The sequence below is a fragment of the Cygnus atratus genome, chromosome 21, assembly GCF_013377495.2.
Source record: "Cygnus atratus isolate AKBS03 ecotype Queensland, Australia chromosome 21, CAtr_DNAZoo_HiC_assembly, whole genome shotgun sequence".
In the NCBI taxonomy this organism is placed as follows: Eukaryota; Metazoa; Chordata; class Aves; order Anseriformes; family Anatidae; genus Cygnus; species Cygnus atratus.
This window is the reverse complement of record NC_066382.1, coordinates 5531573-5559488: the sequence shown is the minus strand read 5'-3', so window position 1 is coordinate 5559488 and position 27916 is coordinate 5531573. Positions and strand designations below refer to the sequence as shown.

The window sequence follows — 27916 nt, the reverse complement described above, 5'->3', positions numbered from 1 at the left end:
GGCTAGGAAAAACAAGACCCTGGGGCAGTTCCCAGTGGGATTTTAAGATCCCTGCCAAGCTGCAAGCATCTCTTTCAAACAAGCAAGGAAGAAAAGCCTTTTCCAAATTCTTTAGACCCTCTCATTACAGCTGTCTGAGACTGGGCTCATATATCCAGGGTAATTACAGGGCATCAATCACAGGAGCAAGTAATGGCAAGGTTGTGGGGTCAGACACGCCTGTCTTGCCTCAGCAAAGCTTTTGGTGCTCAGCTGTTCCCAGCAGGTTTCTTCATCCCTAGCCCATTCAGCACAGAAAGGAACCAGCAGGAAGCAGTCAAGAGGTTGGCCACCCACTGAAAACCTTAATGAAGAGCTGATGGACTTGGGGAGGGGGTGGGGGCCATGGGAGAATTCCCCCACCTACAGGAAGAGCCAAATCTAAAAATAAAGGCCTATGTTCACACTGACAAAGGACAGGCCAAACTTTGCAAATGCTACATCCTGTAGAATCCAAAAGGCACGCTCCTGCTCACCTCTTTAAGACCAATGTGCTTGCTTGTTCCCATGCCCAACACTAGGCTTTCATCTAGCAAAAAAAAAAAAAGATGAAAGGGAGCTCCTATAAGGTGTTTTTTGACCTTTAATCAGAACTCCAACAAAATCAGGGTCTAGAAGAGAAGGAGATGTAATCTCACAACAAGAGGGAGTAAGTTTAAGTTTGTGGCTGTAGGGAAGTACGGTATCAGTCCTTTAAAGAGGACTTTTCACTAGGTACCATCTCTTCTTGGTTGTCCTTTGGCTATCACACTTCTTGCCTGCAGCACTGTTTTTATGTGAGTAGAGCATGTGCTGCTTTCTTGATTGCAACGGACCAGCTCTTTGTTGTGACAGCCAGCTGTATCCTCGGCTCCTGAAATGAGCAGCTGCAGACAGGCCCCCACCATTCAGCAGCGTCCTTTGTCCTTGAGCTGGAATGCTGTTAGCTGGCGCCACCTTCCAAAGGCCTTAAACAGAGTGGACAAATCAAATACTCAGGTTACCCATGAGGGAATGCAGCCACCCTCACAGTACCCATGAACACAGCTCTTCCTCTAGCACTGGCCATACCAACTGCCTCACCATTCAAGGAGAGCCCTCCCCTGTGCCCCTTGTGTAGCTGTAGCCAACAAGGCAAGTGGAGAGTACAAATCAATGGGACAATGCCCTCCATTTCAGTATTTGCTCATTTTGTTAAAGGAAGACTTAATCCTGCATGGCTCTTTGGGAAGCAAAGGAGGGAACTGGCTATTTGAGATCTTGGGCTTGGCCTGCTCACTCAAATTTATAGTCATTTGCCTGACCCTGGGTGCAAGTCACCACAGCCTTCCTGCAACAAGGTGGAGCCTGTTTCTTCCCTGAGTGGACTCTTGAGAGGCAGGGGATTAGTGGATTAACATCTGATAACACTGGGGAAGGGGCACATGTCAGGGAAATTGACTGCTGGCACAAAGCTGCGACTAACAACCAAAGATGAACCCATATAAAGCTGGAAGCTATTTCCCTTTGTAAAGGACAAGCCCCATCTCTTGATGTATTCAACTCCTCCTTACAAAAGCGCTTTGTCTAGGGAGAGAGATACAGGGAACACCAGTTGTCCCTTTGGGGTGCTTGTTGGTCAGTCACGGAGCCTGTCACCTTCCACATTTTGGTTCCTTGGTAAAGGCACAAACCCAGCCACAGAGTAAGAGGAAGTTGTTTCCCACACAACAAAATGTCATGAGTGTCTAGGATTTGGTTCACATTCCTCCAGCAACTGGCAGTTCGTGGTTAATTTTCTGACATGACACTTTACAGGAGCAAGAGAAGAAGCATGTGGGCCCACACAATATCCCTACATTCTGTTTCACCTTCCAGGCAGGAATAAGTAATAGCCCTCTTTAGAGAGGTTTGCAAAACTGCATTTGGTGTCCTGAGCTAAACCTTTTAACCCTTGAGACAGTGCAACTGTTAGGTGCCTTGTGGCAGAGGACTATGTCAGAACAGAAGCAGTCCTAAGTGCTTACCTGGGACAGTAAGCTCCTGGCTTCTACTTCCAAAAAGTTCTGCACCGCACAGCTTTGTAAGTATCGTCGTCTCCACGCCCTCCAGGCTTTCTCTATCAGCCGCTGCTGGTCCTGCCAGGAAGAAAGGCAGTATACAGATTAGATGGACTCTGGCAGACAAACCACCTCACTTCCATCTAGTTCCACCTTGCTTCCAGTTGCTTTCCCAGTACTCTTTTGAATGACTTTGCATTGCTAACAAACAACGAACAATGCTGGCTGCTACCAAAGCTCTGGCTGAATTACCATCTACTGCAAATATTGTGGCTAATTAAGTTGCAGTACCCTGGGGCAAGGATGGTGCCCTTTTAAGAGGCACCACGCAGCTCCTCAGTGAGTATGTATGTGCTACACATGCCTCACATCACCTTGTCCCAGGGGCAGGTCAGAGCACATCATCTCACAGAGTTCGTGACCAGGAAGCCGGACAGACCATGGGTCTGTTCCACAGGTGGCTGGGGCCTGAGCAGAACGGGAGACCACACGACATCCCTCAGCAGGCTGCAGGCTCCAGAGGGATGCTCAGGAACACAGGCTGCAATACTTGCTATGGACTTTTTGCACGGGCTGCAGACAATCTGTACAAATCCTGTCTCAGCCTCCTGTCCGTAAGATGGAGCAAAGCACAACTAAATAGCTGGGTATGCCAGTTTGCCATGTGGGCTTTTAAAGAGAAATCCGGTAAAAATAGCCACAGAAACAAAAAGGGATTTCTCATGCACACTACTGCGTGTTAAATGCCCAGGTCTCACCTCCTGGGACAAAGTGAGGCTACGAGCAAAGCAGGCTTGCCCAGTAACATCCATCATTGCCACCCTCAGAGCAGTACCAGACACTCACCAACACTTGTGCCAGCATCACCACCCTGCTGGCTTCTTTCCATTGATGCCACCCCCTTGCCAGACAGCGCAGCCTCCTGCCACGCTGGCACCGGCGCAGCATCACTGTGCGATGCCACCACCTCAGATACTTCCTCCTATAGGCAAAGAAGAGAGGAAAACAATCTTTATCAGCCCAACAGGGTTCAGAGTCAAGTCTTCCTCCGGAGGCAACACAAAGATGAAACTCAGAGCCCTCCACTCTGCTTACCCAAGCCTCTTCTCATCCCGCTTCTCAGAGTCCACCTCTGCTTTATTCTCCTGGATCCCGGCATGTGCAGGAACAGGTCCTACCAAGCCATGTCTTCCTAGCAGCTGAGGGAGCTGCAGCCTTTCAGCTCTTGTTTGGTTTCTGTAGATCACCAGCCAACGGTGAACAGCACTGGGAAAAAGCCCAAAGAAGGAAGCTAGTGCTGAAGCCTTTTCTCTGCACCCTCTCCTTTCTAGCAAAGGAAAAAAAGAGATCACACAAGAGTTAACAGTGGAGCTAGACAGAGAGATCAGAGCTGTCATGAGCCATCAGTCCTTTGGCTACTAAAGCCAGAAGCAATTCACAGTCAAAATTTGAATGCCTTGAGAACGTACTTCACAGAGAAATCCCCGTCATTTGGCTGGCACACACTGCTGCCCTTCCTCCTCACTCGCCCTCCCCATATGGTCCCATGAAAGGAAGAGAAAAGGGAGCATCTGCTTACTTAGGGACCAAGACAGAGACATCTTCCTGCTCTTCCTTGCACCTATCAGGGTACTGCATTGCCGTGAGCACTGGGAAAAAGCAGCTGTTTTTGTCCAGTAGTTGCAGGCCTGCAAACAGAATTAACACAGCTGCAGCCAAGACTGAACACGTGCACATACAACACAGACACACGAACTAGCTTTAGAGGTACATTTATGTTCATAACCCTGCAGGTAGTTTAATGTGCTAGACCCCAGGCTAGAAACTGTACAGATAAGATCCCAGCAGGACTGACTCAGCCCTTCCAAATCAATCCAGCTCCTTGTGGTTTACTGGCTGTGAACCTTTTGAAATCGTATGCACCTCTGACAGCTCTGCCTGCTCTGCAGAGGCAGTGATTATCCCGTCTCATCTTTGAGCAGAGAGGAAGGAGTGCACTTGTCTCTCTGGTCAAAGTGTCCCCGTTCTTTAATGCTGCGATCCAGATGGTGGCTGCAATCAGTACCAGATGATGAAGTTGTGTGCACAGTCTGTAAAGAATTTCAAGGCAGAGACTAAGCAGTCACCACAGTCACAAGTCCAAACAGGTTTTCTGATGAGCCCTGTCAATGCATCTCAGGGCCTAACAACCCACCATAGGCTTCAGAAGAGAACGGAGTTCTTAATTGTCTCATAGGGCCCTTCCTCTCTTACCTGTTTCACAGCAGCCACAGACCCCAGGCGAAAGGCTTGCCGTCCCCTCGAGGCCAGTCGCCAACGGTGACAGGCTTTAGCCTGAGAGCGTCCCTGCCACTCGCGGTTTCTCTCCTCTCTCAGCACCTGCTGTTTAGCTGTCAAGAATTTCACCCTCCACTCAGCAAAGCTTGCTATTAGGAGATGGTGCTCTCTGACTCTTTTGAAAAAAGAGAGGGCTTCATGCTGCCTCAGTCTGTAGGCAGTGACCTGGACCCAGATGATTAGGCACCTGGAAAATAATACAAACACAGAAGAGTGGCAGATACCCAAAGTCACATTTCTGATACAGCACTGAACAGACTATGGACCAAATTCTACCTTTTCAACCCACTGTGTAGTATCACATACACGTGATCAAAGCAAGCATAAGAGCATTCAACAAGAAAACGGGCTGTTCCTTGTTACTCCATCTGCAATCAACATTTATGTATCTTTCTTTGTGTTATGTACCTTCCAGTTCCTTGTCCTTGGGAGCTATAAGCCCAGACTCCTTGACTACAATTGCTTTCTGCTAAAAAATTCCCCTCCTTTTACTTCAGTTTCCCAGAGCTGGTACTTCTAACTCCTTGAAGCCCAAGAGTATGACTGCTTCCTTCTGGCCATTTTAGCATTTCTGCTCTTCAAACGCCCCTTCAAACTGAATGCAATGTTATAACATTTTGCCTTTGCTGACATAACAAATGCTTTTCCCAGGCTGCCCTGCCACTACACCTAGTGGATCCCTCAAAAAAAAAAAGTCAGTCTGATCTTTTTCTGTGCCAGCAGCTGATCTTTAAGATAATGCATTATAGACGAAAGCTTTTTCTTATGGAATGAGAATAAAACTGCCAAAACCTCCTTCCGCACAGATCACAGCAGACTCAGTTAAATCTGCTTGCTGTAAAACAAGGCTGGATTTGAGATAGCAGCTTGTTGTGAAGATGCAGATTTTCATCTTTTTCTTGCCTGAAACAAAAGAAGGACCTGCCATACATGGGATATATGGCTAGAAAAAAATACATCTTTATGCAGACAATTTTATGCCCCCTTCAATTTTAAAAAGAAAAAAAAATTCTACAGAAGGAGTTACTATTAACATATCAACAGCACTGTAAATCCACACCTACTATAATTTCTCCTATATCTTGTACGCTGATACAAGAATGGCCCCTTGTGCAACCCCAGAAGCAAATCTGCTTTTAACTCCTGGCTTGTCCTTTTGGTTCCTCATTCCACTCGGGCCTTCATTATGCAAATTGCCCCACTGCACCATAGGGCAGAGGTGTAAATATCTTCTGCCTGGCAGGCTTCTCTGAAGATAATCTATTGCAGGTTATCCTAGCATGAAAAATGTACCCCTCAGAAGAGAGGGGGCTCAGCCTGTACCATGTCCAGGCTGACTGGTAAACTGATTAATTTACTGATGTCCAGGTGAGAAATTAGAAGCTCTCTCTCAAAGGAGAGCTCAGAAGGAAGATTAACGATGGAGACATACTCCACAGGAAGGAACAACATTAAGGACTTCTCTGAAACACACTTCCTGCTAGGGTGCCCCCACACAGACTGATTTGCAGAAGAAAATGCAATTGGGTGAGGGTGAGCATAAAACCTAGACACCACAGCCATTAAGGTTTTTACCTTTTTTTTGTAGTTGTTGCTTTTTTTTGTTGTTTGTTTCTTTTTTTAATTACAGAAGCTCCGCTCACGCACAAGTTAACAGTACTTTCAAACCCAACCTCTGGTCGAAATACACAGGATCCACTCCTGCATAAATTGCTTTTCACTCACAGATTCCCTTGGAAATGCTTCAAAGGCAGGAAACAAACCTGCGCAGGAGAAGACGCTCCCAGAATAAAGCAGCTTTTTTCAGTTGCCTTGTTTGGCAATACCACGTCTGCAGGATCAACCTCTTCTTCTTCTGGTGGCTGTGCTGAACCCATCGTTGCTGCAGCTCTCTCATAGCACAATTCCCTGCGAGAAAACAAAGGAGCTTGCTGAGCTGAGTCCTACTTCTTTCCCCCACCCTCCATCACAGAGTCCAGACAAGAGCAGAAAATACACCTGCTACAAATACTGAATTGGACCATACTAAGATTTCTTCTCTCTTTAGCAGCTGAAAAGACTATTCAGTTCACCTTTCCCCAAGCTGGTTTTTGTTCAGGAAGCAGTGTCAGACCTCCTTCGTTTTTTTATTTCCTCCTCCAAGCAAGGTATCACAGATCAACTCCACTCTCATCCACAAGGCAGTTTAACATCAAAAATTGTGAGTGCTCCCTCCCCGGCACAGTATAAGTATTTAATGCATTTAAAGTACTTGGAATCCCTTGAGGGACAGGATCATGACTGTTAAGCAGTCCCTAAAGATACATCCTGCTCCCACTGAAGCAAAGCCTGACAGTTGGATCTGAAGAAACATGTTCAAGTTCACAGCGCAGCACAGGAACTGCATTTAACTCCCTAGCTGCTAAAATGCACTACTTGATCGTTCCTTTGGTAGTGCAGGTAAGTGAGATCTGCCCCTTCTCCAATCAGACTCCCACGGATAATCAGCTCCCTAGCATAAAACAGGGCAATAAGGTGCTCCCTGGCCCCTGGACTAGTGTGCCATTCCAGATGAGCAGTGCAGAGTTACAGCCAGAAGCAGGCGTTTCTCCATCCCAGCCATTCCCAGTGTTCTCATACAGAGAGAAGTGCTGCTGTAGGATGGGGTAACTCACTTTGACAGTAGGAATGCCAACACCACAGAGCATCAGCAGTCATCTGCTGGATGTGACACCTGAATCTCTGGTCAGCTTCCACTTTCTGGACCAGTCTCTTCTTCCACAGGCTGAAAGCCGTCTGGCAGCAATGAACTTGATGTTTAAGGGCTGCTGCTGCTTTTTGTTTCTGGTTTTCCACAGCCCAGTGGTGCCACCTGAGAAAGACTCTGAGGAAGACAGAAGTCACTGGAGTGACTGTAGGAACAACTCAGATTCAGAGATGACCAGACAATGAAGTACCTCTGCACGCAGGATTTCTCTGCTTGGTGCCAGCAGCTCTTCACATCCCTCTCAGAATTGCAGTCCTGTAACACAGAAAAGCAAAGAGATCCTGAACTCCTACTTGGACACAGTCACTCCATGCAGCTCAGCCCATTCTTGCTGCTGTGCCTTCTGTGAAAGCTGACACTTAATTCCCTGTTGCTAACCCCCTCACACCACACGTACGTCCAAACATGAGGGCCTAACATCCATTTTAAATTCTAGACATATGGCCAACTTCCAATTCAACTGGAAAGTGGAAGGGAAGAGCTGCCCTGAGAAACGTCTCAATTCCCCAAACCTTCTGTCTGAGCACAGGAGAAGAACAGTGATATCTTCCATCTGCTGATACTGAAACCCTAAGGCTCTTTGCTAATTCAGGCTATGCAAAAAAACAGTTGTGTGTTTTTCAGCCTCACCTCTTTCCACGCAGAGTTACCGATGAGCGACTGGACATTACTGTCTGGATTCTGCAGTGCCAAAGACTGGAACTGACCTCCCACAAACCAATTTTCTCTGTGAGACAAAAGCATCAGTCAGAACAGGGAGAGAACGAAGAGAAAGAATCTGGAAGGCTGCTGTGAGATGACATGAGTGACTAGCCAGAAGGAAGGAATTCTGCCAGACCAAACAAGGGGCCACTTCCAACAGCATCCCCAGGAACCAGGCTCCAACTCACCTAGATCCGCTACTCCGTGAAGGGAAAGAGGCCTGCAAGTACAACTCCCCATCGAGCTCAGCTGGCAGCTCTGCACGCTGGTGCAGTTGCAGGAAAGAACTGTAACATGGCACACGTGTCACATCTTCAGCAGTCACAATGGAAGAGCAGCTCTGCTGGCTGCTGTCACTAAAACTGTATTCCTGTATGCATGGAGAGGAGAACACGCCATGAGATGTGTCCTTACAACGGAATCACTCAGCTAACAGTTCTAACCATATAATTTAATCCTCTTTTCAGCAATCCAGAATACTTCCAAAGGAACTGCAGGCTAGCAAGGGCAGCTCTGGAGTGCAAACATCCTTGATGGGAAAGTTATTTCTGTACTACTCTGGGAATGGTTAACCCCAAAACAACACAGCAAACCATCACTGAGGCAGTGCATATGCCCATTTCCAGTTTTCACAGTGATAAGACTTTTTTTTTTTTTAAATCTCACCCTTTCCACATTGCAGCCACAAACAGGGACAAATACACAAGAGAACCACACTAGCTCAGCTGCTCCCCATATCACTAAATGATGAAGTAGGGAACATGCAGAGAGAAGTCACTTTACAATTTCTGATGACACAAACTCCAGGGCCCCACAGGCTGAGGGCTCTTCGGGCCTAAATACTAAGCACAGTTTCTTAATAACAGTCCCATGTTGAAGCAGAAATTTTGAAAAATTTCAACAATACAATATATCAGATCAGTCTGAATGTAGGGGCAGAGATGCCCTGTATCAAGACGTCCTCACCTTTTCCAGTGAGCTTTGAGAAGTGAGAGTAGCTGGAGCGCTGCTGTGGAAGCCAGAAGATGTTGAGAGGTCCTCACAAAACAGCAAGGCAAGAGGTTCTTCACAGACAGTCCCATGAGAGTGCTTAGGACTTGGTTCAATTGTCTTCAGCATGAGAAACTTTTGATGCCACACTTTCAGAGCTTTTCTGAGTCTATACTGCTCCAGAGCCTGAGTGAAAGAACTGAGACAGAAGATACTGAGACAGTAAAGTGAATGAAGAGAGATACCAGAGGGGAACACTAGTACAGACATGACAGATAGTACAAGGGGTTTTTCCAGAAGCACTGGAAGTCAAATGGATGCTACCAAAGAGGGCAGAGCTCTAGGAACTGGCTCTTCACCACTCACTCAGCTCTGTGGTGCTCGTAAAGCCTCGCTTTCCACAGCAGATACGCTCTCTGCAGTTTCACCTTCAGGCACAAGTCATCGAGAGAGTAGCCTGTTTTCTCAGGAAACCATCTCCCTGCCGTCCACCGTGGCTGACTGTCATATCTCTCTGTCACAGTCTTATCAGCTACTGAGCTTACAGCTGGTCCTGAACCAGTTACAGAGATTAACAAAAGACAACATTTGTCAGCAGGCATTGATAAGAAACAGTCCAGCTCAGCCCCCAATAGCTTTCTTTCAAGGTTTAAGGCTTCCTCCAGGGTTTATGATACAGAGACCAATGTGCCTATAGTATCACTGATACATCCAGAACAGCTAACCCTCCATCCACTGCCCATTGTATTTGTTAACACCATCTGAGCTTCTGTTACCAGGCTATTTTCCTCCACTGTACAAGTGGAGGAGGAATGAGCCTAGGCACCTCCAAATCTTAAGGTTATGCACATGCCCAAAGGTGCTCACCATAATGTTGCCTCCGTCTCAGAAGGAAGAAGTTCACCATCACCTGCTTATTGCTTTCTCTGATCTGCAGCATCTGAATCCACTGCTGGAAGTATTTCCCCAGTGATTCTACTCTGAGATGGGCCAGGTTGCACCTGTAAAATGCTTTCTGCTCAACAGTCTCCTTCCACACCCTGAAGCACCTGAGAAGACCAAAGAAAAAAAGAATGCTGAACCACTGATTTTCTTCAGGACTTTGGCTTCCAGGTCCCTTAAATCAAATTTCTGCTACCACTAAACCGATATAGTCTTCAACCAACAGACACTGCTACATTTATTAACTCCTAAAACAAAAAGAATGCAACGGCTTTAAGATGGAACAATGCATCACTGTCTAGGTTGGCTCCATCATTCCTTGGAGTTTCAGAGTGAATACTTCCCACATTAAAAATACACCCCAGCAACTTACCGGGAGACTAAGTTTCTTTGGATACAAGTTGTCAGTTGTAAAATCTTTTTCATTTCTAAGCATTGGGACCGCCACAACTGGAAAATGTTTCGTAGCCGCTTCTTTTCCAGCAGGGCACGTGCTTCCAGGAGCCTGGCTTCCTCTTTGCTCAGCAGCTCCTTCTGCAGGCACCACAGTCTGAAAGCTGCTATGTTACAGGGCAGGAAGAGATTGACAGGAAGAAAAATAACTTAGAAGATCTTCAGACTAGTTAGTGTCACACAGCAAACATCTCCAGGCTGAACATCACCTGTCTGAGGCATTTAAGGGGCATTTAAGGGAAAAGAGCTCACATTGCTGGAGCAACTGCATCTGCTGCAATTGGACTCATACAAGAAGCAAAGCAAAAGATGTGTGGCAGGGCAGGTGAGCCACCCTGTACTGCCAGAGACTGGCCCAGCTATTTGCAGGATCAAGTTCTGAGTCAGGTCAAAGCAACAACTAAGGACTAGCCAAGAAATATAGTAAAACAGTGATTTCCTTCAAACTGTTCCAAGGCTACGGAACACGTGCTTACCAGCCAGACGTCTCATGTCTCTGATTGCTTGAGTTCTCCAACAGAACTCATCTCCCTGCCTACGATGAAGCTGCGTCCAGAGTTCACTCTCCACCCTGAAAGTCATAAGCATGCTTTAACATCCTTCTGATCAAAAATGCTCACAGAACAGAATCCACAGCTTTACTTCTCATTAGATAGCTCTGTCTGGACTTGCTCTCCTGCTTTCAGAATCAGCAGGCAGAAGAAAAGGTCTTTTCTTTTGACATATCCCCTGTCCTGCTAGAGATTTTGAGACTGGAATGAAGTGATGCTATTTATACCTGTATCCCATAAACAGATGGTAGCTGAACTCAAGAAACAGTATGGGAGTATTTCTGTCAGACAAATCAGACTGAAACACTAGCGCACAGAAGTTCCAGAAGTTCTGAAATAGGATTGTTTCATTCTTAAGAGCTTTAAGTTACTAACTGTTGCAATGTTATCCACAGCAATACATCCACAGACCTGGAAACAAGTTTTCCACAATCTGAGAAAAATTTTGCTGTGTCTGTAAACCTCCACTTGACAGAGATAACATAAGAGAATCCTCTCAGCTTACCTACAAGCCTGCTCAGCTTCCTTCAAGTATGCTGCTGTAAGCTGGTGCTGAGCTGAGGTTGTCATAGTTGCTAATCTTCCTAATCCAGAAAAACCCACTGATGAACTTTGGGTATAAGAATACGGCGCAGGCTGTGGAGCTTGCTTCTTGCCCCTTTTCGCTACAGCTTCATTCCACTGAAGGAGAAACCACAGTTAGAACAAACTGCAGGCAGAATGTCAGTACTAGGGTCCACACCACTGAATTTCACACAGGTACTCCTTCCTCCTCCCTATCCAAATCCAACTTCTGTCTTCTCTGACCTCAGAAAAGATTTCAGAGAACAGAAAATTCATGGCACTATTTCTACTGGCCCATTCTCACCTTGCGGAAGCTGGCAGCTAGCAGAGCCGAGGCATGTCTCTGCTGGGCTACCTCCAGCTGCATCCTCCTCAGGTGCACAGCCCACTGAAAGGCCCCAAGGCCCTTCTGAAGCAGTCGGCGCCTGTAAAGCTGTGTGGCTGCAGCCCTCTTCCAGAGGATGTGGTCCCTCCAGGCTTGGAAATACCTGCTTACTATTAGTCTGTCACATAACTGCTGGAAACTTTTAGAGGAAAAAGAAAAACAAACAGAAGTGATCTCCAGTTAACAGACATAAAAATTAAATGCAGCTAGGAGGTGGCAATCAGACTTCAGCCATCGAGCTGAAAACAAGTATTTCAAATCACTCTAAAGAGTGAAGAACCTGCAGCCTCACACCAAATTAAGGTGTCCATCTCACACACGTCTTATCCACACATCACAAATTTGAATCCCATCTCATGGATAAGCACAGTTCTTAATCTTCACTAACTCTGCAGTGAGCATGCTAGAATTTGCTGCACTGAAAAGTAACACATACAGTACCAATGCTTTTTCATTGCTACTAACAACCAAGGTTAAATTCAAAGGGGTAGAATTTAAAAGATACAGAAATTATTTTTTAAAGCACACTATTCTAGACAGTAAGCCTTTGAAAAGAAGTAGATGTAGCTCCAGATCTAATAATGGCAGAATGAGGTAGGTTATATCCTAAAACCAGGATGTGGTTCCTCAGCCACTTTCCACCAGTTTTCCTCGTGTTAACTACCAGAGCACACGTACAAATTCAATCTTTTACCTTTGCTCATGCACCTTCAAAGACCAGCAGCTGTTCTCTGACACCTGCAAACAAACAGAAAACAGTAACTCACATGATCATTTCACTACCCCACTGTTGAAGACTGTCTTCAGACATTAACAGAACTGGAATTTCAGGACCCTGCAGCTATGCAGAGTGAAAACCAGCTTAATGCTTCCCATCTGCATGTAGATCCTGGAAATACAAACAGGTGTCTACATTCCCAAGATCAACCAAGTGAACAAGCTGGTGTTTAGGAAGATGCACGCAAGAGAAAGATGCACATGTTGGGATGGAGCCGGATCATCACAGAGGAGATTCTGGCCATTCAGTGCCAGAAAACTATAGGACAAGCATCCCCAACACCACTGTGCTTCAGCTCTGCACCTCTAGCAAAAAGCAGTATCTGTCAGCAGGGATGCTACACAGTGAGCACACCCTCACCTCTCTGGAGGCAGTTTCCTGTGCCTGGTTCCCTTCTTCACAGTACTCTGGTTCTTGGACACTCTTCTCCACCAAAGGATCTTCAGAGCAGTCAAGACTGGCATCAGCTTCCCAATTCCTCCAGCTGCTTTGGTAGGAGCATTTGTTTCTCCTTCCTTCTCTGCTCACATTCCCACATTCTACGTCAGAATATTCACCAAAGCCTTTTTCAACCTGAATACTGGAAGGGCTGGACTGGCTGTTGCCCACCACTGTCATTCTCCTGGCTGCTTGTGATGTAGAGTCACAAACCTCTTCTAACACTTTGCTGGACTCAACAGGAGGTTCACAATTGTTGACTTCTGCAGATCTAATACTAAGCTGCTGTATTGGTCTAAACTCTTGATCTCCAGAAGGAGAAGTGACTCTTAAACACACTTCCCTTGGAGTCCCATACATGGCTACACCAACATTCACCTGAGCTCCCTCAAAACACGTTTCCAGTGACACCTGCAGACCCTCAGGATACAGGCTGACTGGAAGATCTTTTTTCCAAGGTATAGGACATGCGAATGCCCCACCAGATGTCTCTTTAAGAGCCTTTTCAGAAGAATGAATTTTTGTATGAACATAAAGACCACCAGTTTCTTCTGGAGTTGACTTTGCCTGGGACTGGCATCTGAAGTGAGGGGAGCAGTTGTTGGAGGAATGTGCTTTTGTATCCACAAGCCTGCCAGAGCCCACCTCAGCAGACAGTCTTTCTGGCCAGATGTCACCTGAAAGTTTTGTTCTCCACATGCTGGAGTCAACACACCCACATCCATGAGAGGCAGAGATAGGTTCAGCATGACTCAAGTCCCTTGCCACTGCATCAAGGCTCCAGCCTTTGGCAAATGGGATGCTCCATTTCAACCTTGCCTGAGCAGCACTGTTTTTCACTCCAGCTAGCTGGTCTCCTGTGCTCACGGTACTAGAAGGTGAATCATCAGGAGCAAAGCACAAACTGCCACTGCCTGGAGGAGAGCTGGGCTCCAAAGGAAGGGAGCCCCGTATTCCCATCAAAACAATTTTTTGCTTCAGACTCCAGACCGAACAGTACAAGCCAGCAGAAATCCGTGACAACTGCAAGAGAGTCTGAAGGGACTCCAAATTAGGTAGACCGAGATCCCCCAAAGTCAGGGCTGAACTATGACAAGCATTCACACTGTCACCTGAGCTCCTTGAAGAGGGACACAGCTCTAATTTGTGTCTAAGAGGGGAATCTACAGTACGAAGTGACAAATGTTTATTGACCAGTGAAGGGTTCCCAGGATCGATACAAGATACAGGACGAAGCTGCTGTTTTTCTACTGGGTAGTCACCGTTCTTGTTCCTTCCTTCTGAACAGTGATGGTGAGCAGTAGGTGCTGAGCAGGTGCCAACTGCCTTTGCTTTCTGATGGTGTTGCACTGACAAAGCAAGATGGGGAATCCTGTGAGCCACATACTGAGAGCTGTGCTGCTGCAGCCTGAAGCAGAGATTATTCTGCTGCTGGAAGCGGGAAGTGGAGAACTGACTGGTGGTGTCCTGGAACAGCTGAGAAGGGCAGGAGAGTATTAGTCTATATCGGACTGGGCTCGCTCTGCCCAGGTGACAGAGGTGTGGTACAAACCCAGCCTTGTCCTGCTGCCTGGCTGGGAGTTACACCAAATGCAGCAGCCTCAGGCCAGCGATGAGAAATGTCTACTTGACTTCTAGCACCCAAATACAGATCAACGTTCACATTCTTCTGAATGTTTCTTTGCTCTGAAGAAAAATAAGAAGAAATATAAACAAAGGAGCATGCATATTTCTCATCACATCTTCCACAGTTCGCCATAGGCTTTGGGTACTTTCGTTGTAAGTCTCTTGTCTCCAATTCACCAGCCTTTCATTGATCAGAAATCAAGTTCAGATCTCCTCCACACACATTTTCTCCAAGGCTGGTAGGAATAACAATGTCTGGACTTAAGGTACTGTTTAACTGCGTAACAACTGGAAATTTGTTCACAAATCACGTTACAGCCCCACAAAGGCTCAAGGCTATGTAGAGACCAGTTTCTTCTTGTTCACACTACAGGATGAAACTCTCTCTAAATATAGAGAGAATCCATAGTGTCCCCTAACATGGAAGAATTAGGACATAGACGGGAGGCCTAATTTGCCATTAAGTCAGATGGTTATACATACAAGTCTCATGCAGAACACAGATCCTTAAGTTGCTGCCAATGGGTAAGTGCAATTCAGGGGGACTGTACTTTCATTCCCTCAAATTTTAAATACAAGTTAGCAATCACTGTCATTCTAAGCATTCTTTTCCATCTTTCATTTAAAGAATGAAAATGGCGTTGTGAAAGACACACCTATGCCATCTTAAAAAAGAGGCAATTTGAAAAGAAAGACAGATTTGCTTATAAAATAAATGCCCATCATCTTTTTCAAATGTACTCAAATAGCAGAAAGTCTCCTTTCAGATTGGAGTCTGTTTCCAAAGCATCTGAGCCTGAGTCATCCCTGGTTGCAAACAGCAAGCCCGTGCTCCTCACATACCACAGACCGGGGAGTACACTCAATTGCTAAAGTGACAGTAGATAGTCATGCAACGTTGCAATTATCCCTGGGAACTGCTGTTACTGCCTTTCATGTCAAACGTAGCATGAATGGAAAGATTCCATTATTTTTTAAAGACAAGCAGAAGTTGGCAACTACAGAACAAACAGAAAAAGCACCGATGCCTTCTTTAGGGCACTTACCCTAATGTATAACATCAAAATGTAGCAGATTGGTGATCTGTAGAAGCTGTCCTTGCATCCCAGGAATATCCAGACAACTAGCAATGCATCACAAAGGAATACTATAAAAGATTTTGAATGGTGAAAGGACACGACAGCATCATGCTTATCAGTGCTGTTTTGCTCCATGAGCACCTGAAACCTGGCACCAGACTTTTACTCACAGGAGCCTAGACAATCTATTTTCTTAATAACTAACGCATTTTTTTTTCCCCAATTATTTTTCCAGTTCTTTCTGCCAGGTACCAGACCCAATACACTGTCATGATTATTTTAGTGGTTGTTCCTCACCTGACTCATTCCTAATTTCAGTCTCATTGAGACCTGAAAGAAATAGCATCCTTTAAAAAGCAGTTTGTAAGCCTTTCCATAACTGCCAGTCAGGATTTTAACATAGCCACTTTTAAGCAGTATTTAATCTCACTCAAAAGGCAAAAAGATTGTTATGAAGTGCTTTTCAAAATTTCCTCTGAGGCCAAAAGAGATACTCAAGGCAAGCTGTGTATTTTGCAAACTGCAAAAATCCACAACCTACGGATTTCACGTTGTTTTTAATGTTTCCAGCTAAAGCATTTAACGCATGCTTACTATTTACAGTTTACATTGTGCAGCAAACACTAATGCATTAAAACATGAAGTAAATCCAATTATGTAAACAAAAGTTAAGCTGATCAATGTACTTCTGGTGTTGTTATAAGCAAAAGTAAATAGCATAATTCATGAAGAGTAATTCAAGCTCTTTCAAGTGAATACCACTTTAGTGGTATGATATCAAGGACAAATACATAACAAACACGTAAGTACCACACAGACAACGATAATTTTCCTATTCCTGAAGATCACAGTCCAAGCTGGGACCAGTGGCTGGTCCCACATCACACCACACATGCTTTAGAAACAAGACTATCGCCCCACTGCTTGCTCTTACAAACCAAACCATCATTTCTAATGCATGCTCAGCCTTGAGCCTCACGTTTTTACTTTAAGACGAAAAGACACATACAAGTACTCTTCCCTGAAGCTGCCGGGGGCAGTTACTGCTCCAGCAGCTGAGGAACAGCCTCACAGGAGTGCCCTTCCCATGCAGCCAGCCAGGAACCAGCATCCCAGGAGCTGCATCAGGGAGCAGGGACCCATCGCCCACCACCTGCGCCTGGGGGAGCTGCTCACAGGCCTGGAGCAGGCACAGGCCCCATCACTGGGGGCATCCCACCGGGGTCCACATCAGTCTCCATGGCTGCTGACACAAACCTCTCCTCACAGGCACTTACTCACTCGGACAGCCGTCGCCGGACATGCCGCTCGGCCTAGCCAGGACCTCAGGGGCAGGACAGCCGCCTCTTTGTGCCTGCTCCTCAGGGCGCTGGGGCAAACCCGCTGCTTTGCCCCCCCCTTACCACCCAAACCCCAGCAGTGAGCTCACTCCAGCTGGGCCACCGTAAGCAGCTTATCCCCTACGATTAGCAACGCCGCCTGTCCCCAGGGCTGCAGATGGAAAGCGGCTCTCGCCCATGGCTAATTAAAGCTGAGTCCTCACCACGACCCAGACGAGGTGGGGCATGGGTGGTTCACCTGCGGCCTCTCCCGGGTGTAGCTGCGCCGGGTGCCCGCTCAGCGCCTCAGTGGAGGGGATGCATCTTCCCCCTTGCCGCTCGCCAGGCACCCCACGCCCCGGCTCCTGTCAGCAGCGCTGCAGGCAGGAGACGCCAACCCCCCACCCCCCCCCAAAAAAAAAACACACACCAGGGCACATCAGCACTGGAGAATTAGCGAGAAAAACAAGAAAACAGAACAGAGCATTGCACCTGCTGCACGTCTGGCTGAGGAGACCCCACTGAGAGGGGCCCTGTGGTGAGGCCAGGCTGTGCGGCAACACAACAGGCCGGATGAGGCCCCACAAGCCCTCCGACATCAGGTATTGATCTGAGAGCACGCTGGTGCTTATTTTAACCAACAACCGCCCTCTGCCTCAGAAGCCAGGAGAAGGGCATGGTTTTTACTGTCATGTCTCTGATTTAACACCCCAAATTGGCATCCCTGATTCACAGTAAGCATATTAATAACCCTGCCTTGTTTTTTCTCTTCTCAGCTCCCCAGATCTAAATTCTCCACAGGAATGCACACAGCAGGTCAGCTAGATGGGTACTGATAGATTTTTTTTTTTTCTTCCACTGGAGAATAGCTTGGAAAGGCCTCATTAGATGTAACCGTATGTTCATGCAAATACTCAAAAAGCTTTGCATTTAAAGCAGCCATTTTGTCTGCGGTCCACTGGTCTAGGGAAGGAAAAACTGCTTACCGTCTGAGCGTTTAAGCATGTTATTCAGGGATCCATACTTTCACTGTACAATTTTGAAGAATTGAAAAGCAGTAGCTGAACATGCAGTTCTATAAAACCTAGAAAATTCTGCCTACCTATTCTTCATTCTTCCCACCTGATAACAGAGTAGACCGATTCCTAGTCCAGTGCTTTGTTACATGGCAGCCTGCAAAGTGAATCCACAACACTCATCTCAGGAGACTAAACCAGACTATTGCAGTTTTATGGCATTTACCAGACGCTCAGTCCAAGCCTAAGTGATGATGGTCCAGGTACAGCAGCGGTTCGCTGTAATGCTTGTGTAGTATAAGGAATGAAGCATCTGCTGATGTTTAAAGGAATGAAATGAGAGAAAAATGCTTGTTTTTGAGAATAGAAAAGGCATGTTTCTAGAGGATAAAGCAAAGTTAACAGGGCTTTTGGTCACTGAAGAGTCAACACAGCAGCAGGTCTCGGAAGAGAAATTCAATTGTCAAATAACAGATGTATGCTTTGAATGTGAACTTGCTTCAGAAAAAACACAGATCTTCCCAGCACTAGTATTTTCATTCTGCTAAGGCTGACAATCTTTTCTCCTACAAAAGGAAGTGTTCAACAGGTTTCTAAGTATTTTACCCTGAAAGTCACAGCAGGGCAGGTTTGCTGTGCATAAGATGAGTATTTATAGTTTGACACATTCCAGAGTTCGCTGCTGTGTAGAGCTACACAAACCCACCTCTTCCTTTTCTCAGTCCTTTTACTAGCCTACCTTCATCACCCACACACACATCCCCTTGCAGTACCCATCACGTGTCTGTGTAAAGCTTACACTAACACCGTCGAAGCCCTGTAGATCTTGCCCCATAATGGCACTCCCAGACTGCCTGGCTACAGTCCCAAATCCTTGGGAATACATACATTTTCAAATAAGACATAGGTGACCAGTGTAATTTTTCTAACACAAAATCTGTGTTCATTTTTATAGCTTTCTTAGAAAAATGTAACATTTCAAGTTCTGTTAAGACAGGCAGCTGAAGGCAGAAGGACATTTCAAGGCACAGAACATCTATAATCAACATTTAAGTCATTTTAAGTATCCCAAAGGACATTCAACTTGCGTAAAAGCATCAGTGAATACTCTCTGGTCCAGCAAGAGCATTTGATACCAATGTATCAGCTGTATGCAAAACCACAGCTAGCACAGGGAGTTATGGTCATAAATCTTAATTAAAAAAAATATCAAAAACACCCCCCAGGAACTCCCAGATGTTTCCTGGAAACGTATCAGCATGAAAGCAGGCAGAACTGTGTTAAGAGCAGTCTGTAAGCCTTTTAAAGATAGTTTGTCCAGGAGTATTTGAGTGGTTCCCTTACTTACAGTAGAGAGGATGCCCAGTACAAAACCTGGAAGAATGTAGTAGGTTCATCCACTTGCATATACAGAGGAGGGATATGGGGGAGAGAGGAAAGGAAAGTGTACAGGAATTACAAAGTCACAGTGCTTAACATGTTATTAGAGATCTTCTGGACTTACTCCAGGAACCCCTCTGCCTAACCTTCAGGGAGGTGAAAGAAAAGTATAATCACATCCTCTCCTATTTGCTCAGTAGCAGGTCTTGTGCCATCAGAACAGACATGGGAGTAGTGTAAGGCTGGACTGGGTGAGGGAGGTGTCCGTTCTGTTGCAGATGAGGACCTCAGTATGGATGCGGGGCTGCCTTGCTTGGGTCAGGCCACTGCGGAGAGGCATCCTGTTGATCAATTGGCTCATAGGTGCTGCGATCCTGGCCTGCACGGGTGAGACCTGAACAGAAAGGGAAGAGAACAAGCTTGAAAATAAATAAAAAGCACAAGAACTGAATCCTCTAGAAGAAACCAAAAGCTCAGGAGCATACCACATTGGCTACTCTACCAGCTCCCCAGTACATGTTCTGTGACCTTCAGTATACAGGCAGAAGGTAAGAAAACATCCTTCCAACAAAGGCAGAATAGCTGAGGTGTATTTGAACATGCCCCTTTGTTCCCCAAGAAGCGCTTTTAGCCATGGGGCTGTTTAGAAAGCAAAATTTGCAATAATACATAGCAACATAGCAGGCTGCTGTAATAGCATATTTCAGCAAGATCAAGTTTATGAGATGAGTTTATGGAAAAATCAATAGAACTTGCAACAAACAGAAGCAGCAGGAACCATGACCAGCTGACAGCATGGACTTAAGTGCATGATTCATTTGTGAACCACTCTTCCAACAACCCAGCTATGTCTCAAGTGTGCCACACCATGGCACTACATTGGAATCCAGCAGTGCTCTCAGTTGCACTATGAACAATTTGTCCATGGTACAAGACTGGTACAAAAATCACCTTACTGTCCAGGGGATGAGCGGGGAAAGGACAGAAACCAAAAATGTGCACAGACAGCTCTGTGCCAGAGCTCTAGCCAGGCATCTGCCATGGCTAGAAAGCAACCTGAACCAAAGGTGGGTCCCAAACCACGAGAGGCTTGTTCTACGCAGCAAGAATGCTGCCAAGCTGAAAAAAAATCTGTTTCAAAAGAAAATGAGAGAGGACCAGAAAAAAGACACAGCACAGTTAAGTTCAAAAGGAAAATACCAGATATTAGGGAAACGAGGGAAAGTTTGTCAGCCACATTTAGCAGAAAACAGCACAGAGTTCATATTGAGAGTTGTGAGAAAGACAGTTAAGGAGAAGATATGAAACTGCAGAGTGACTGAATTCCAACCTGTGCCTAGGAAGAAACTCTTTGACAGTATGCCTGTGTTGGAATAGTGTGGTAAAAAAGGGAGAATATTCCCAAGTTCCAAGCAAAGGGGGAGAAAATCAGTCACTCCGTAATGATACCTATACTTCCCATGGGATACAGATGTCAAATCCCAGTTATAAGCAGTAAGCAGCTCATAAACTGGCACAAACACAGCCCACAGCAGAACACCACAGTTGTCACACAGGCGTTCTGACATAGCTGAGACAAATCTGCCTGGCATTTGCACAAGCAGCTGATGGAGAAGACATCCACATTCCACTATTAGAGAGACGCAAATAGCACATAACACCCTGAAACCACCATTTTCCTCCAGTGACATCTCCTTCCCTGGAGGCATTCACCTCTTTTCACAGGAAGCCTCATACTGCTTTGGTGCTAGCAAAGAAGGTAGGTGACAGCTTTCAAACACTGCAATGTCAGTTACACCATCCTTTGTCCTGCACAGCCTTAGGAAGGAAAAAAAGCTAACTGTGCCAAGCTGCTGGTTTTGCCAGGGTGAACTCCCATGCAGCAAACAATCCCTGGCAGCTGCCCCACTATGAACTAGCACCAGGCATGCTTGGCAAAGAAGCTGAGAACATCCAGCCACAGCCCTTCTCTCTGGCAAGTATGCCACATTATCATTAGCAACTACAACCAGGAGAAAAATGAGTGCCTCCAAGCAAAGTCGCATGAGGTAAACATCAGTCCCATTTACCAGGTGAGGAAACAGAAGTCCAAAGCATTCAGGATAGCTAGGAGATGAGACCCACATAAGCACAGAGATAGGAAATCCAGCTTCTTTCCTTCTCAGGCATAATCCAGCTATATAGGATGCTGCCTTTACTTTCCCCACAGAAAGAAAATAAAAGGTTGACAAAGAGGGAAGGACACCCAAAGACTTCCAAAAAGCCCACAAAAATACAGGAGGTGGAAGAGAGGAAAAACCTGAGTTACACTGAATAAGAGTGACAGCAGTTGTGTCAATACCATAACGGGCAAAATTGCTGTCAGACGAGGACTCCAGGTCTGCAAGGAAAGAGGAAGAATGCAAATTTAAGGACTAAGACATGGCAGGACCACAAAAGAGGAAAACAGACATGAGAAAGACAAAGGCCATCCCCCTCCCTGGAAAGGGGGACAGAATCCAGCTGCACAAGGCTCAGGCTGAAGGGTACAGAGTAGAAAGCAGTCTTCTCTAACACCAGAGGATAGGGCCCACATGGATGCAGAGGCAGAAGCAGCATCCTACCTATGTTGAAGGTGTACTCTCCTCCACGCTCCCGGTACATTTGATACACAAAATAGCAGGACGCAGGTTTAAGGAGAAGGCTGAAGATCGCCATGCCTATACTGAACCGCTTCACATCAGTCAAATAATCATTTGAAGGGTAGAAGACACAGACATGAATGATGTCTGTGAGGACTGTGAGCAGCAGGCCAGTCAGGAACTGGAAGTAGAGAGAGAACAGGATGTAAGGTGAACAGGGGATTAACCACTAGGAGTAACAGTCAGTTACAGGGTCTGTTTGCTGGAAAATCTGCATTCACACAATCATGTCTTCACCCCAGTATCACACATTTTTAACCCTTGACACTGACCCCAGATAAACAGATTCCTAAGCGTACGATCTCATATGTCATGCATTTTCTTCACATCCATTATACACCTTCTCGTGATATGTTCCAAGGCTGTTTATTTTTGCTTGCCAATCTCTTTAATGATCAGAGAAGGGATTTATAAAGCCCCTCTAACTCAAGCGTACTAAACACTGAGCCCTCTTCTGGCATTAAAAAAGTCACAACAGCTGGTAAAAAAATAATAATCAAATATTCCTTACCCCCGAGAAGCAAAATAATGGATACTGAGTGCTTCTCACCACAGTTTATAGTGCTTAAGTAAAATCCAGGCTCTCTTGGGGGAAAAAAAGTGAGTTTGACTTGTTGACTGCTATATTGGGAACAGCTGAAGATCATCACTGATTCAAAGGAGCTGTTTCTGCCCTCCACCCTCTCCCTAAGCAGCTGGGTCGAGGCAAATACTCTCATACTCACCATCACGATGGCATCAAGGGAATCTCGCTGTACAACAGCCCAGATCCCCACTGCAAGGATACTGAAATTTCCCCAGGCATAGGAGGCTGGAAACAAGTAATTCATGCATCCCCTGCCAAACAAGACAAAAAAACCCAGCCCAAATTCACAATAAGCCTGCAACAGCGTTTGCATTTATCCCTCCCATATAAGCGCTTGGGCTTAGGATCTTGAACACGGCACAAATGGGGAGTGCTGATTCCCCAAGAACATCCCATACCTACTTTGAAGGAATACCCTGTTCTCACCCAGGCCAGGCAAGTTACTCACCACACTGTAAGCAGCCAGTGTACCAGAATGATGGCCTGTGGAAAAACAGAGAGGAAGACAGGTCAGCAAGTTGGGAAAACCGGGGGAAGATTGATGTGAAATTACACTATCTCGTCACCAAGAGTGCCCTGGACCCATGAACCACTGCAGAAAGCTGGCTTAGCAACTGGGACAGTGAAGACAAAACCATTTTTCTCTGCTTCTGTTGCTGAGTATTTCCTGTGGTGCTACACTATAGTCATTCATTACTGTTGTCATCTCTGTTGACAGTTGATTCAGGCCGACTTAGTCTTTCCTAAATGCATTATTGATTTTGGAACTCCACAAGACTTTGTACAGAAAGCAGGCAATCACATTCACACTGTGCTAGCAGTTTATACATGACCAGTTTGGCATCCACGATGTCCAGGGATAGTCAAGATTGAAGCTTCCAGCAATTTTGCTGTAGTCCTGTGTAAATCCTCCTTTTACCTCTTTCCAGCATGTGAAGAACAGTGGATTAACCTCGCTGCAATATTAACAGACCTGAAGGTATCTTCTAGGAGCCTAAGGACCTGATCCTGCCACAGTACGCAGCTCTTTTCATCCCCAGTGAAGCCACCAGGGCCCAAGTTCTGACAATGCCTTAAGTAGCAATAAGATAACGCTATCAGAGATTCTGTACTTTTCAGGTGTCCGTAATGATCCTGATCTTTGTGCTGCTCAAGGCAACAAATCCAAAAAGAAAGCGTCTCCCTGTAAGAAGTCATGCAAGGATTCTCTTCACAAGCACTTGACATTTCTGTAACCAAGGAGATATACTCTACGCATTTATTAAAACAGCAAATGGGAGCAAAAATATACCACTTCACTCTTTCCTATACATATATCCATGTGTTCACTTGCTTTTGAACCTGCAGGCCAATTTCAACTATGTTTGACAATGGGAGATTGAAGAATGGGAGATTCAGTGTCTGCTCTCTAAGCAGGTATGAAAACAGTGATATGGAAGGCAGGGTCTGTTAGCAGCTTCACGGGGGAAAGGCTGAAGCCAGGACCCAACTCTATTACATATCAGAGGATCCAAGGCAGGCAGGCATTCTTCCTTTTTCCCCATCCGTGAGAAAGGCTCCAACTGGCATTTACACTGACTTTGGTACAGAGGCAACAGAAAACATCAAAACCCCTCTGAAACATGCCTACCCCCCTCCATATATATATATATATATATATAAAAACATACACAATTGGGAAATGGGTAAGTAGAGAAGAACTAAATTACTTGCTTGATGTAGGAAAGCTGTATGCAGAGAGGGGCATTAAGACACTAAAAAAATAAATATTTAAGTTCTACCGACACCCTGCTATGTTTATTGGCTCAAAACCTCTACCCATGCTCTAGCTTCACACAGAACTAGTTGCTTAAGGCGGGTTAATAACCAATGAAGCTGTGACAAGTGAAGCAGAGCCAGGAAATCAACAGGAGGGATGCAGCTGCTGTGGCTTGTACTGTTCTGCTAAGATATCACAATGTAGATATCTGATAAGATAAAGCTCTCGCTTCACTGCGGTACCCCAGCATATCTGCTGGGCATTCACCCTGAGAAGCCCAGACTTTGTCATAACTTCAAACACTGCTTAAACAGATTTTTAATAATGATATATTTAATTGCTCACAAAGGCCTACAAAATACTTCACCACCTCCCACTACTTCCCCTCCTCCCAAATTGTACCACAGAGACCAGGCACAAACAAATCAGTAAAATACAACATGTTCCTGGGTAAGAATGGAGACATGCAAATAGCATTTACTCAAGAGACTATCACAACATCAGGGAAATTCTTAATTAGGTAGTATTTAATTGCATGTTACATACCCGCAAGACCCCTCAAGGCTCACCAGTTAACATAATTAATGCTTTTTTTTTTTTTAAAGCTGTCTAGATCAATATTGCAGTTATTAAATTACGAAGCATGCTCAGTCACTAGCATAGTCAGGTAAATGAGGGATGATAGCATGGGGGACTGCATGAAGATAAACTAACATTCCCTCCTAGCTATTAGTCTGAGTTACCTGACAGTTCTTCAGGGCAGTATGGAATTTGCTGATGGTCTTGGTTTGCTTTAACATAGAAAACATATCCTTAATGAAAGGGATTTAAGGCTACAGTCACCACAAAAGATTAGGTAATTTGCAGGCAGTCTCCTAATAAGACGGAAGAATTTACTTTATTTCCATCTGTTCAAGGAAATCTGTCCATACCTAAGAAGGGCATACATTATTTCTTTAGAGAAAGAACTCCTAAGAGTTGAACTAATGTTGAGGGCAGTAAAATATGAGGGGTAGAAACTTGGTGCCCGTCTCTTCTGGGCAAGATGATGATCATGTGTTTCAAAGCATCCCATCAGGGCGAGCTGAGAGTAATAATGAGTAGTTAAGCAGTGAACAGGCTATCCAGAGAGCTTGTAATGGCTCTATCCTTAGAAGATTTTACAAGTCAGCTGAATTTTGAGCTGACCAATTTGATCTACTTTTGAAGTTAGCTCTGCTTTGAGCAGGAGGTTGAACTAGGTGACATACAGAGGTCTCTCCTAACCAAAATCATTTTATAATTCTGTGACCTAGCACGTGAAAATGCCTGAAATGAAAACTTACGTTTCCAGGCACATGCATTGTAAGGCATTGTCCAAGCTTGATCAAACTTTGTATGTCAAGGTTCAGCACAGTTATTGCAATAATCATAGCTGTCAAACATTCACTGACAAAATAAGCACTACTACTCGAGCTGAGCCAGTAGATGCTGTTCCATGGGTGTATTCCTCATCTGCAAGTAGCTTAGAGAGGGACCTCAAAGCTAAAACATTGTTGTGTTCTGGCACAAACACAACTCAGTCATGCAGTTTTCTTGGAGCTCTTTTCTTTCATGAGGCTCATCTTTTTAATCTCACAGAAACTGTAAGCAGTTAATGCCAATGAATAGCAGCAGCATGTTTTATTCCCAGTCTGTCTCCAAATAAGAGCCTTCCCCACCTTTGTGATGTGTTTCAGAGAAGCAGCCATAACTCAGGCACAGTACAAAGATGCAGGTACAATTATTAACTCACTATGCTGCAGACCTTCAGCCCCAGAGCAGTACCAGCAGACTTGACAAAAGTTACTTCTTAATGCTGAAAATAGTTTGTCCAGGTCAAGGTCACTCTTACCCAGGAAGAGATTAGGGAATGGTTGCCCAAAACGAGAGAACAGCAAGGTTTTAGTTATGTTGTCATGGTGACTCATTCATTCAGGAACTACGTCTGTTTTCTACTTCCCATGGTGGAACATGCATTTCATTGGCAATTTTTTTTAATTAGATGTAATTTTTCACTGCTTTGGCGGGGGGGGGGGGGGGGGGGGGGTGACGCAGTTAAAAACCAAAGCAGAACACAAGACCTTTTAATCTTCTAGTGCTCTGGGAATTGCACAGTAGTTGAAATTTGTCAGCGCAAATTATCAGCCACTTTCCAGAATGTGATGCAATCCACATGACAGGCCTTGAAAAATCCATTTGCTTATACGCCTCTAAAAAGGGAAGTCACTTCTCTCTGTGCACTATTAAGAGGGGGAAACATGATTATACGAACTCTCAGCTTTCATTTAGCACATTCATATGAAAGCCTTCCTGTACAAAGCTGAATTCCTAACAGCAGCCGAGAGAACGCTGTCCTCCCCACCCGTGGGCAGCCTGCTCCAAGGCTCCCACCGCTCGCAGCTTTGTGAATCAATAGCAGCCAAAACCTGATGTGATCTGTGATGCTTTCATTCCTCAGGCAAAGTTTTAACCAAAGGCGGCTCCTGAAACCTGCCATACCAGATAAGATACACAAAACAGGGAAGCTGGGAAAAGGGACACGTGTGCCTGGAAGTCTCAGGGATCTGAAAACACGATAAAAGGAGGGAAAATAGAGGAAAGTTTCATCTGCCTGGTATTAGGGAAGGCTTCAATATCAAACAGCAATGTCAAAAGCAAACGATTGATTTTAGCCTCCTATAGCTTCTCTGTAAGGATGTGCTTCTTCCTAAAGTTAAAATTTAACGCAACCGTGAGAAGTCCCTGATTTCCCATTTCTGTCTACCAAATATCTAAGGAAATTTTAAGATTACTCCCATTCAAGGCCTCCCTGCCCAAAACCAGAAAAGCAACTTCTATTATCTACATGCTGATAACCTCAAAACAAATGGGATCACCTTCCCAAGGCGTTTTGCCTGACAAGCAAAAACTTTGCCTCCTCAGGCTCTTCGGTAGTGTTTATCCTAGATTAGTCCTGGTCAGCTGAGCTAGGAACCTCCAGGGACACAAGTTTTAGGGACACAGGCTAGCGGGCAGCTGCCCCAGCCCACTCCTCGGCCACTTCAGCAGCTACCCTTAAGAGACAACTCGGAGTCATCGCCTGCCGGCCTGGGCGACCGAGAGCTTTTGCAGCGTTTACCCCCGTGATGAAGAAAGCTCAGAAATCCCCGCTTTTCCTCCTCAAAGCCCTCCACAACCCACCAGGCTCAAGGCTGGTGCCTTGCCGAGCGCCCGCTCCGCAGGCTCCCCCCGCTGGTTACCCCGGCGGGAGCCTCCTCAACCCCGGCCTCCGCCTCCGCCTCCTGATCCCTCCGGCCTCCTCCGCCCCGGGGAGCCCGGCAGCGGCTCTGCCCCGCTCCCCCGTACCTTGAGGCTGACGGCAGGCAGCTCCATGGCCACGGCCCGCCCGCCCCAGGACTCCCGGCGGCGGGGCCGCCTCCCTGTGGGGCCGGGCCCGGGGCCGCCCACAGGAGGGCAGCGGGGCGGGAGCAGCCGGGACGCGGCCTCGCCTCAGCCCCCGGGGCCGC

At 45.9% G+C, this 27916-nt stretch overlaps 2 protein-coding genes across 2 annotated transcripts; both read right to left on the bottom strand.

The window, feature by feature from the left end:
- Positions 1-605: 605 nt before the first annotated feature.
- Positions 606-14621, bottom strand: C21H1orf167 (chromosome 21 C1orf167 homolog). The gene is made up of 20 exons (XM_035557672.2): positions 12866-14621; positions 12422-12465; positions 11647-11866; positions 11284-11459; positions 10704-10798; positions 10148-10331; positions 9700-9881; positions 9199-9385; positions 8809-9031; positions 8031-8212; positions 7771-7867; positions 7331-7395; positions 7049-7257; positions 6158-6302; positions 4311-4581; positions 3637-3745; positions 3153-3384; positions 2904-3039; positions 2025-2135; positions 606-986 (listed from the first exon to the last, which is right to left on the bottom strand). Exons 1-20 carry the CDS (start codon positions 13901-13903, stop codon positions 927-929), a joined length of 3966 nt encoding a protein of 1321 aa, XP_035413565.1. The 5' UTR covers positions 13904-14621; the 3' UTR covers positions 606-926.
- A 4279-nt stretch (positions 14622-18900) lies between these two features.
- AGTRAP (angiotensin II receptor associated protein) lies at positions 18901-27887 on the bottom strand. The gene is made up of 5 exons (XM_035557671.2): positions 27756-27887; positions 23079-23113; positions 22770-22881; positions 21967-22165; positions 18901-19757 (listed from the first exon to the last, which is right to left on the bottom strand). Exons 1-5 carry the CDS (start codon positions 27780-27782, stop codon positions 19651-19653), a joined length of 480 nt encoding a protein of 159 aa, XP_035413564.1. The 5' UTR covers positions 27783-27887; the 3' UTR covers positions 18901-19650.
- Positions 27888-27916: the final 29 nt, after the last annotated feature.

Coding starts and splice junctions, on each gene's coding strand:
- C21H1orf167 (XM_035557672.2), bottom strand. CDS start 13,903: ATGGGAATACGGGGCTCCCTTCCTTTGGAGCCCAGCTCTCCTCCAGGC. Junction 10,332..10,703: donor AGACATGAGACGTCTGGCTG/GTAAGCACGTGT, acceptor GTAACATAGCAG/CTTTCAGACTGTGGTGCCTG. Junction 7,868..8,030: donor TCACGGAGTAGCGGATCTAG/GTGAGTTGGAGC, acceptor TTTGTCTCACAG/AGAAAATTGGTTTGTGGGAG.
- AGTRAP (XM_035557671.2), bottom strand. CDS start 27,782: ATGGAGCTGCCTGCCGTCAGCCTCAAG. Junction 23,114..27,755: donor TGCCTGCCGTCAGCCTCAAG/GTACGGGGGAGC, acceptor GTTTTTCCACAG/GCCATCATTCTGGTACACTG. Junction 19,758..21,966: donor AGAGTACACCTTCAACATAG/GTAGGATGCTGC, acceptor CTTTCTGTTCAG/GTCTCACCCGTGCAGGCCAG.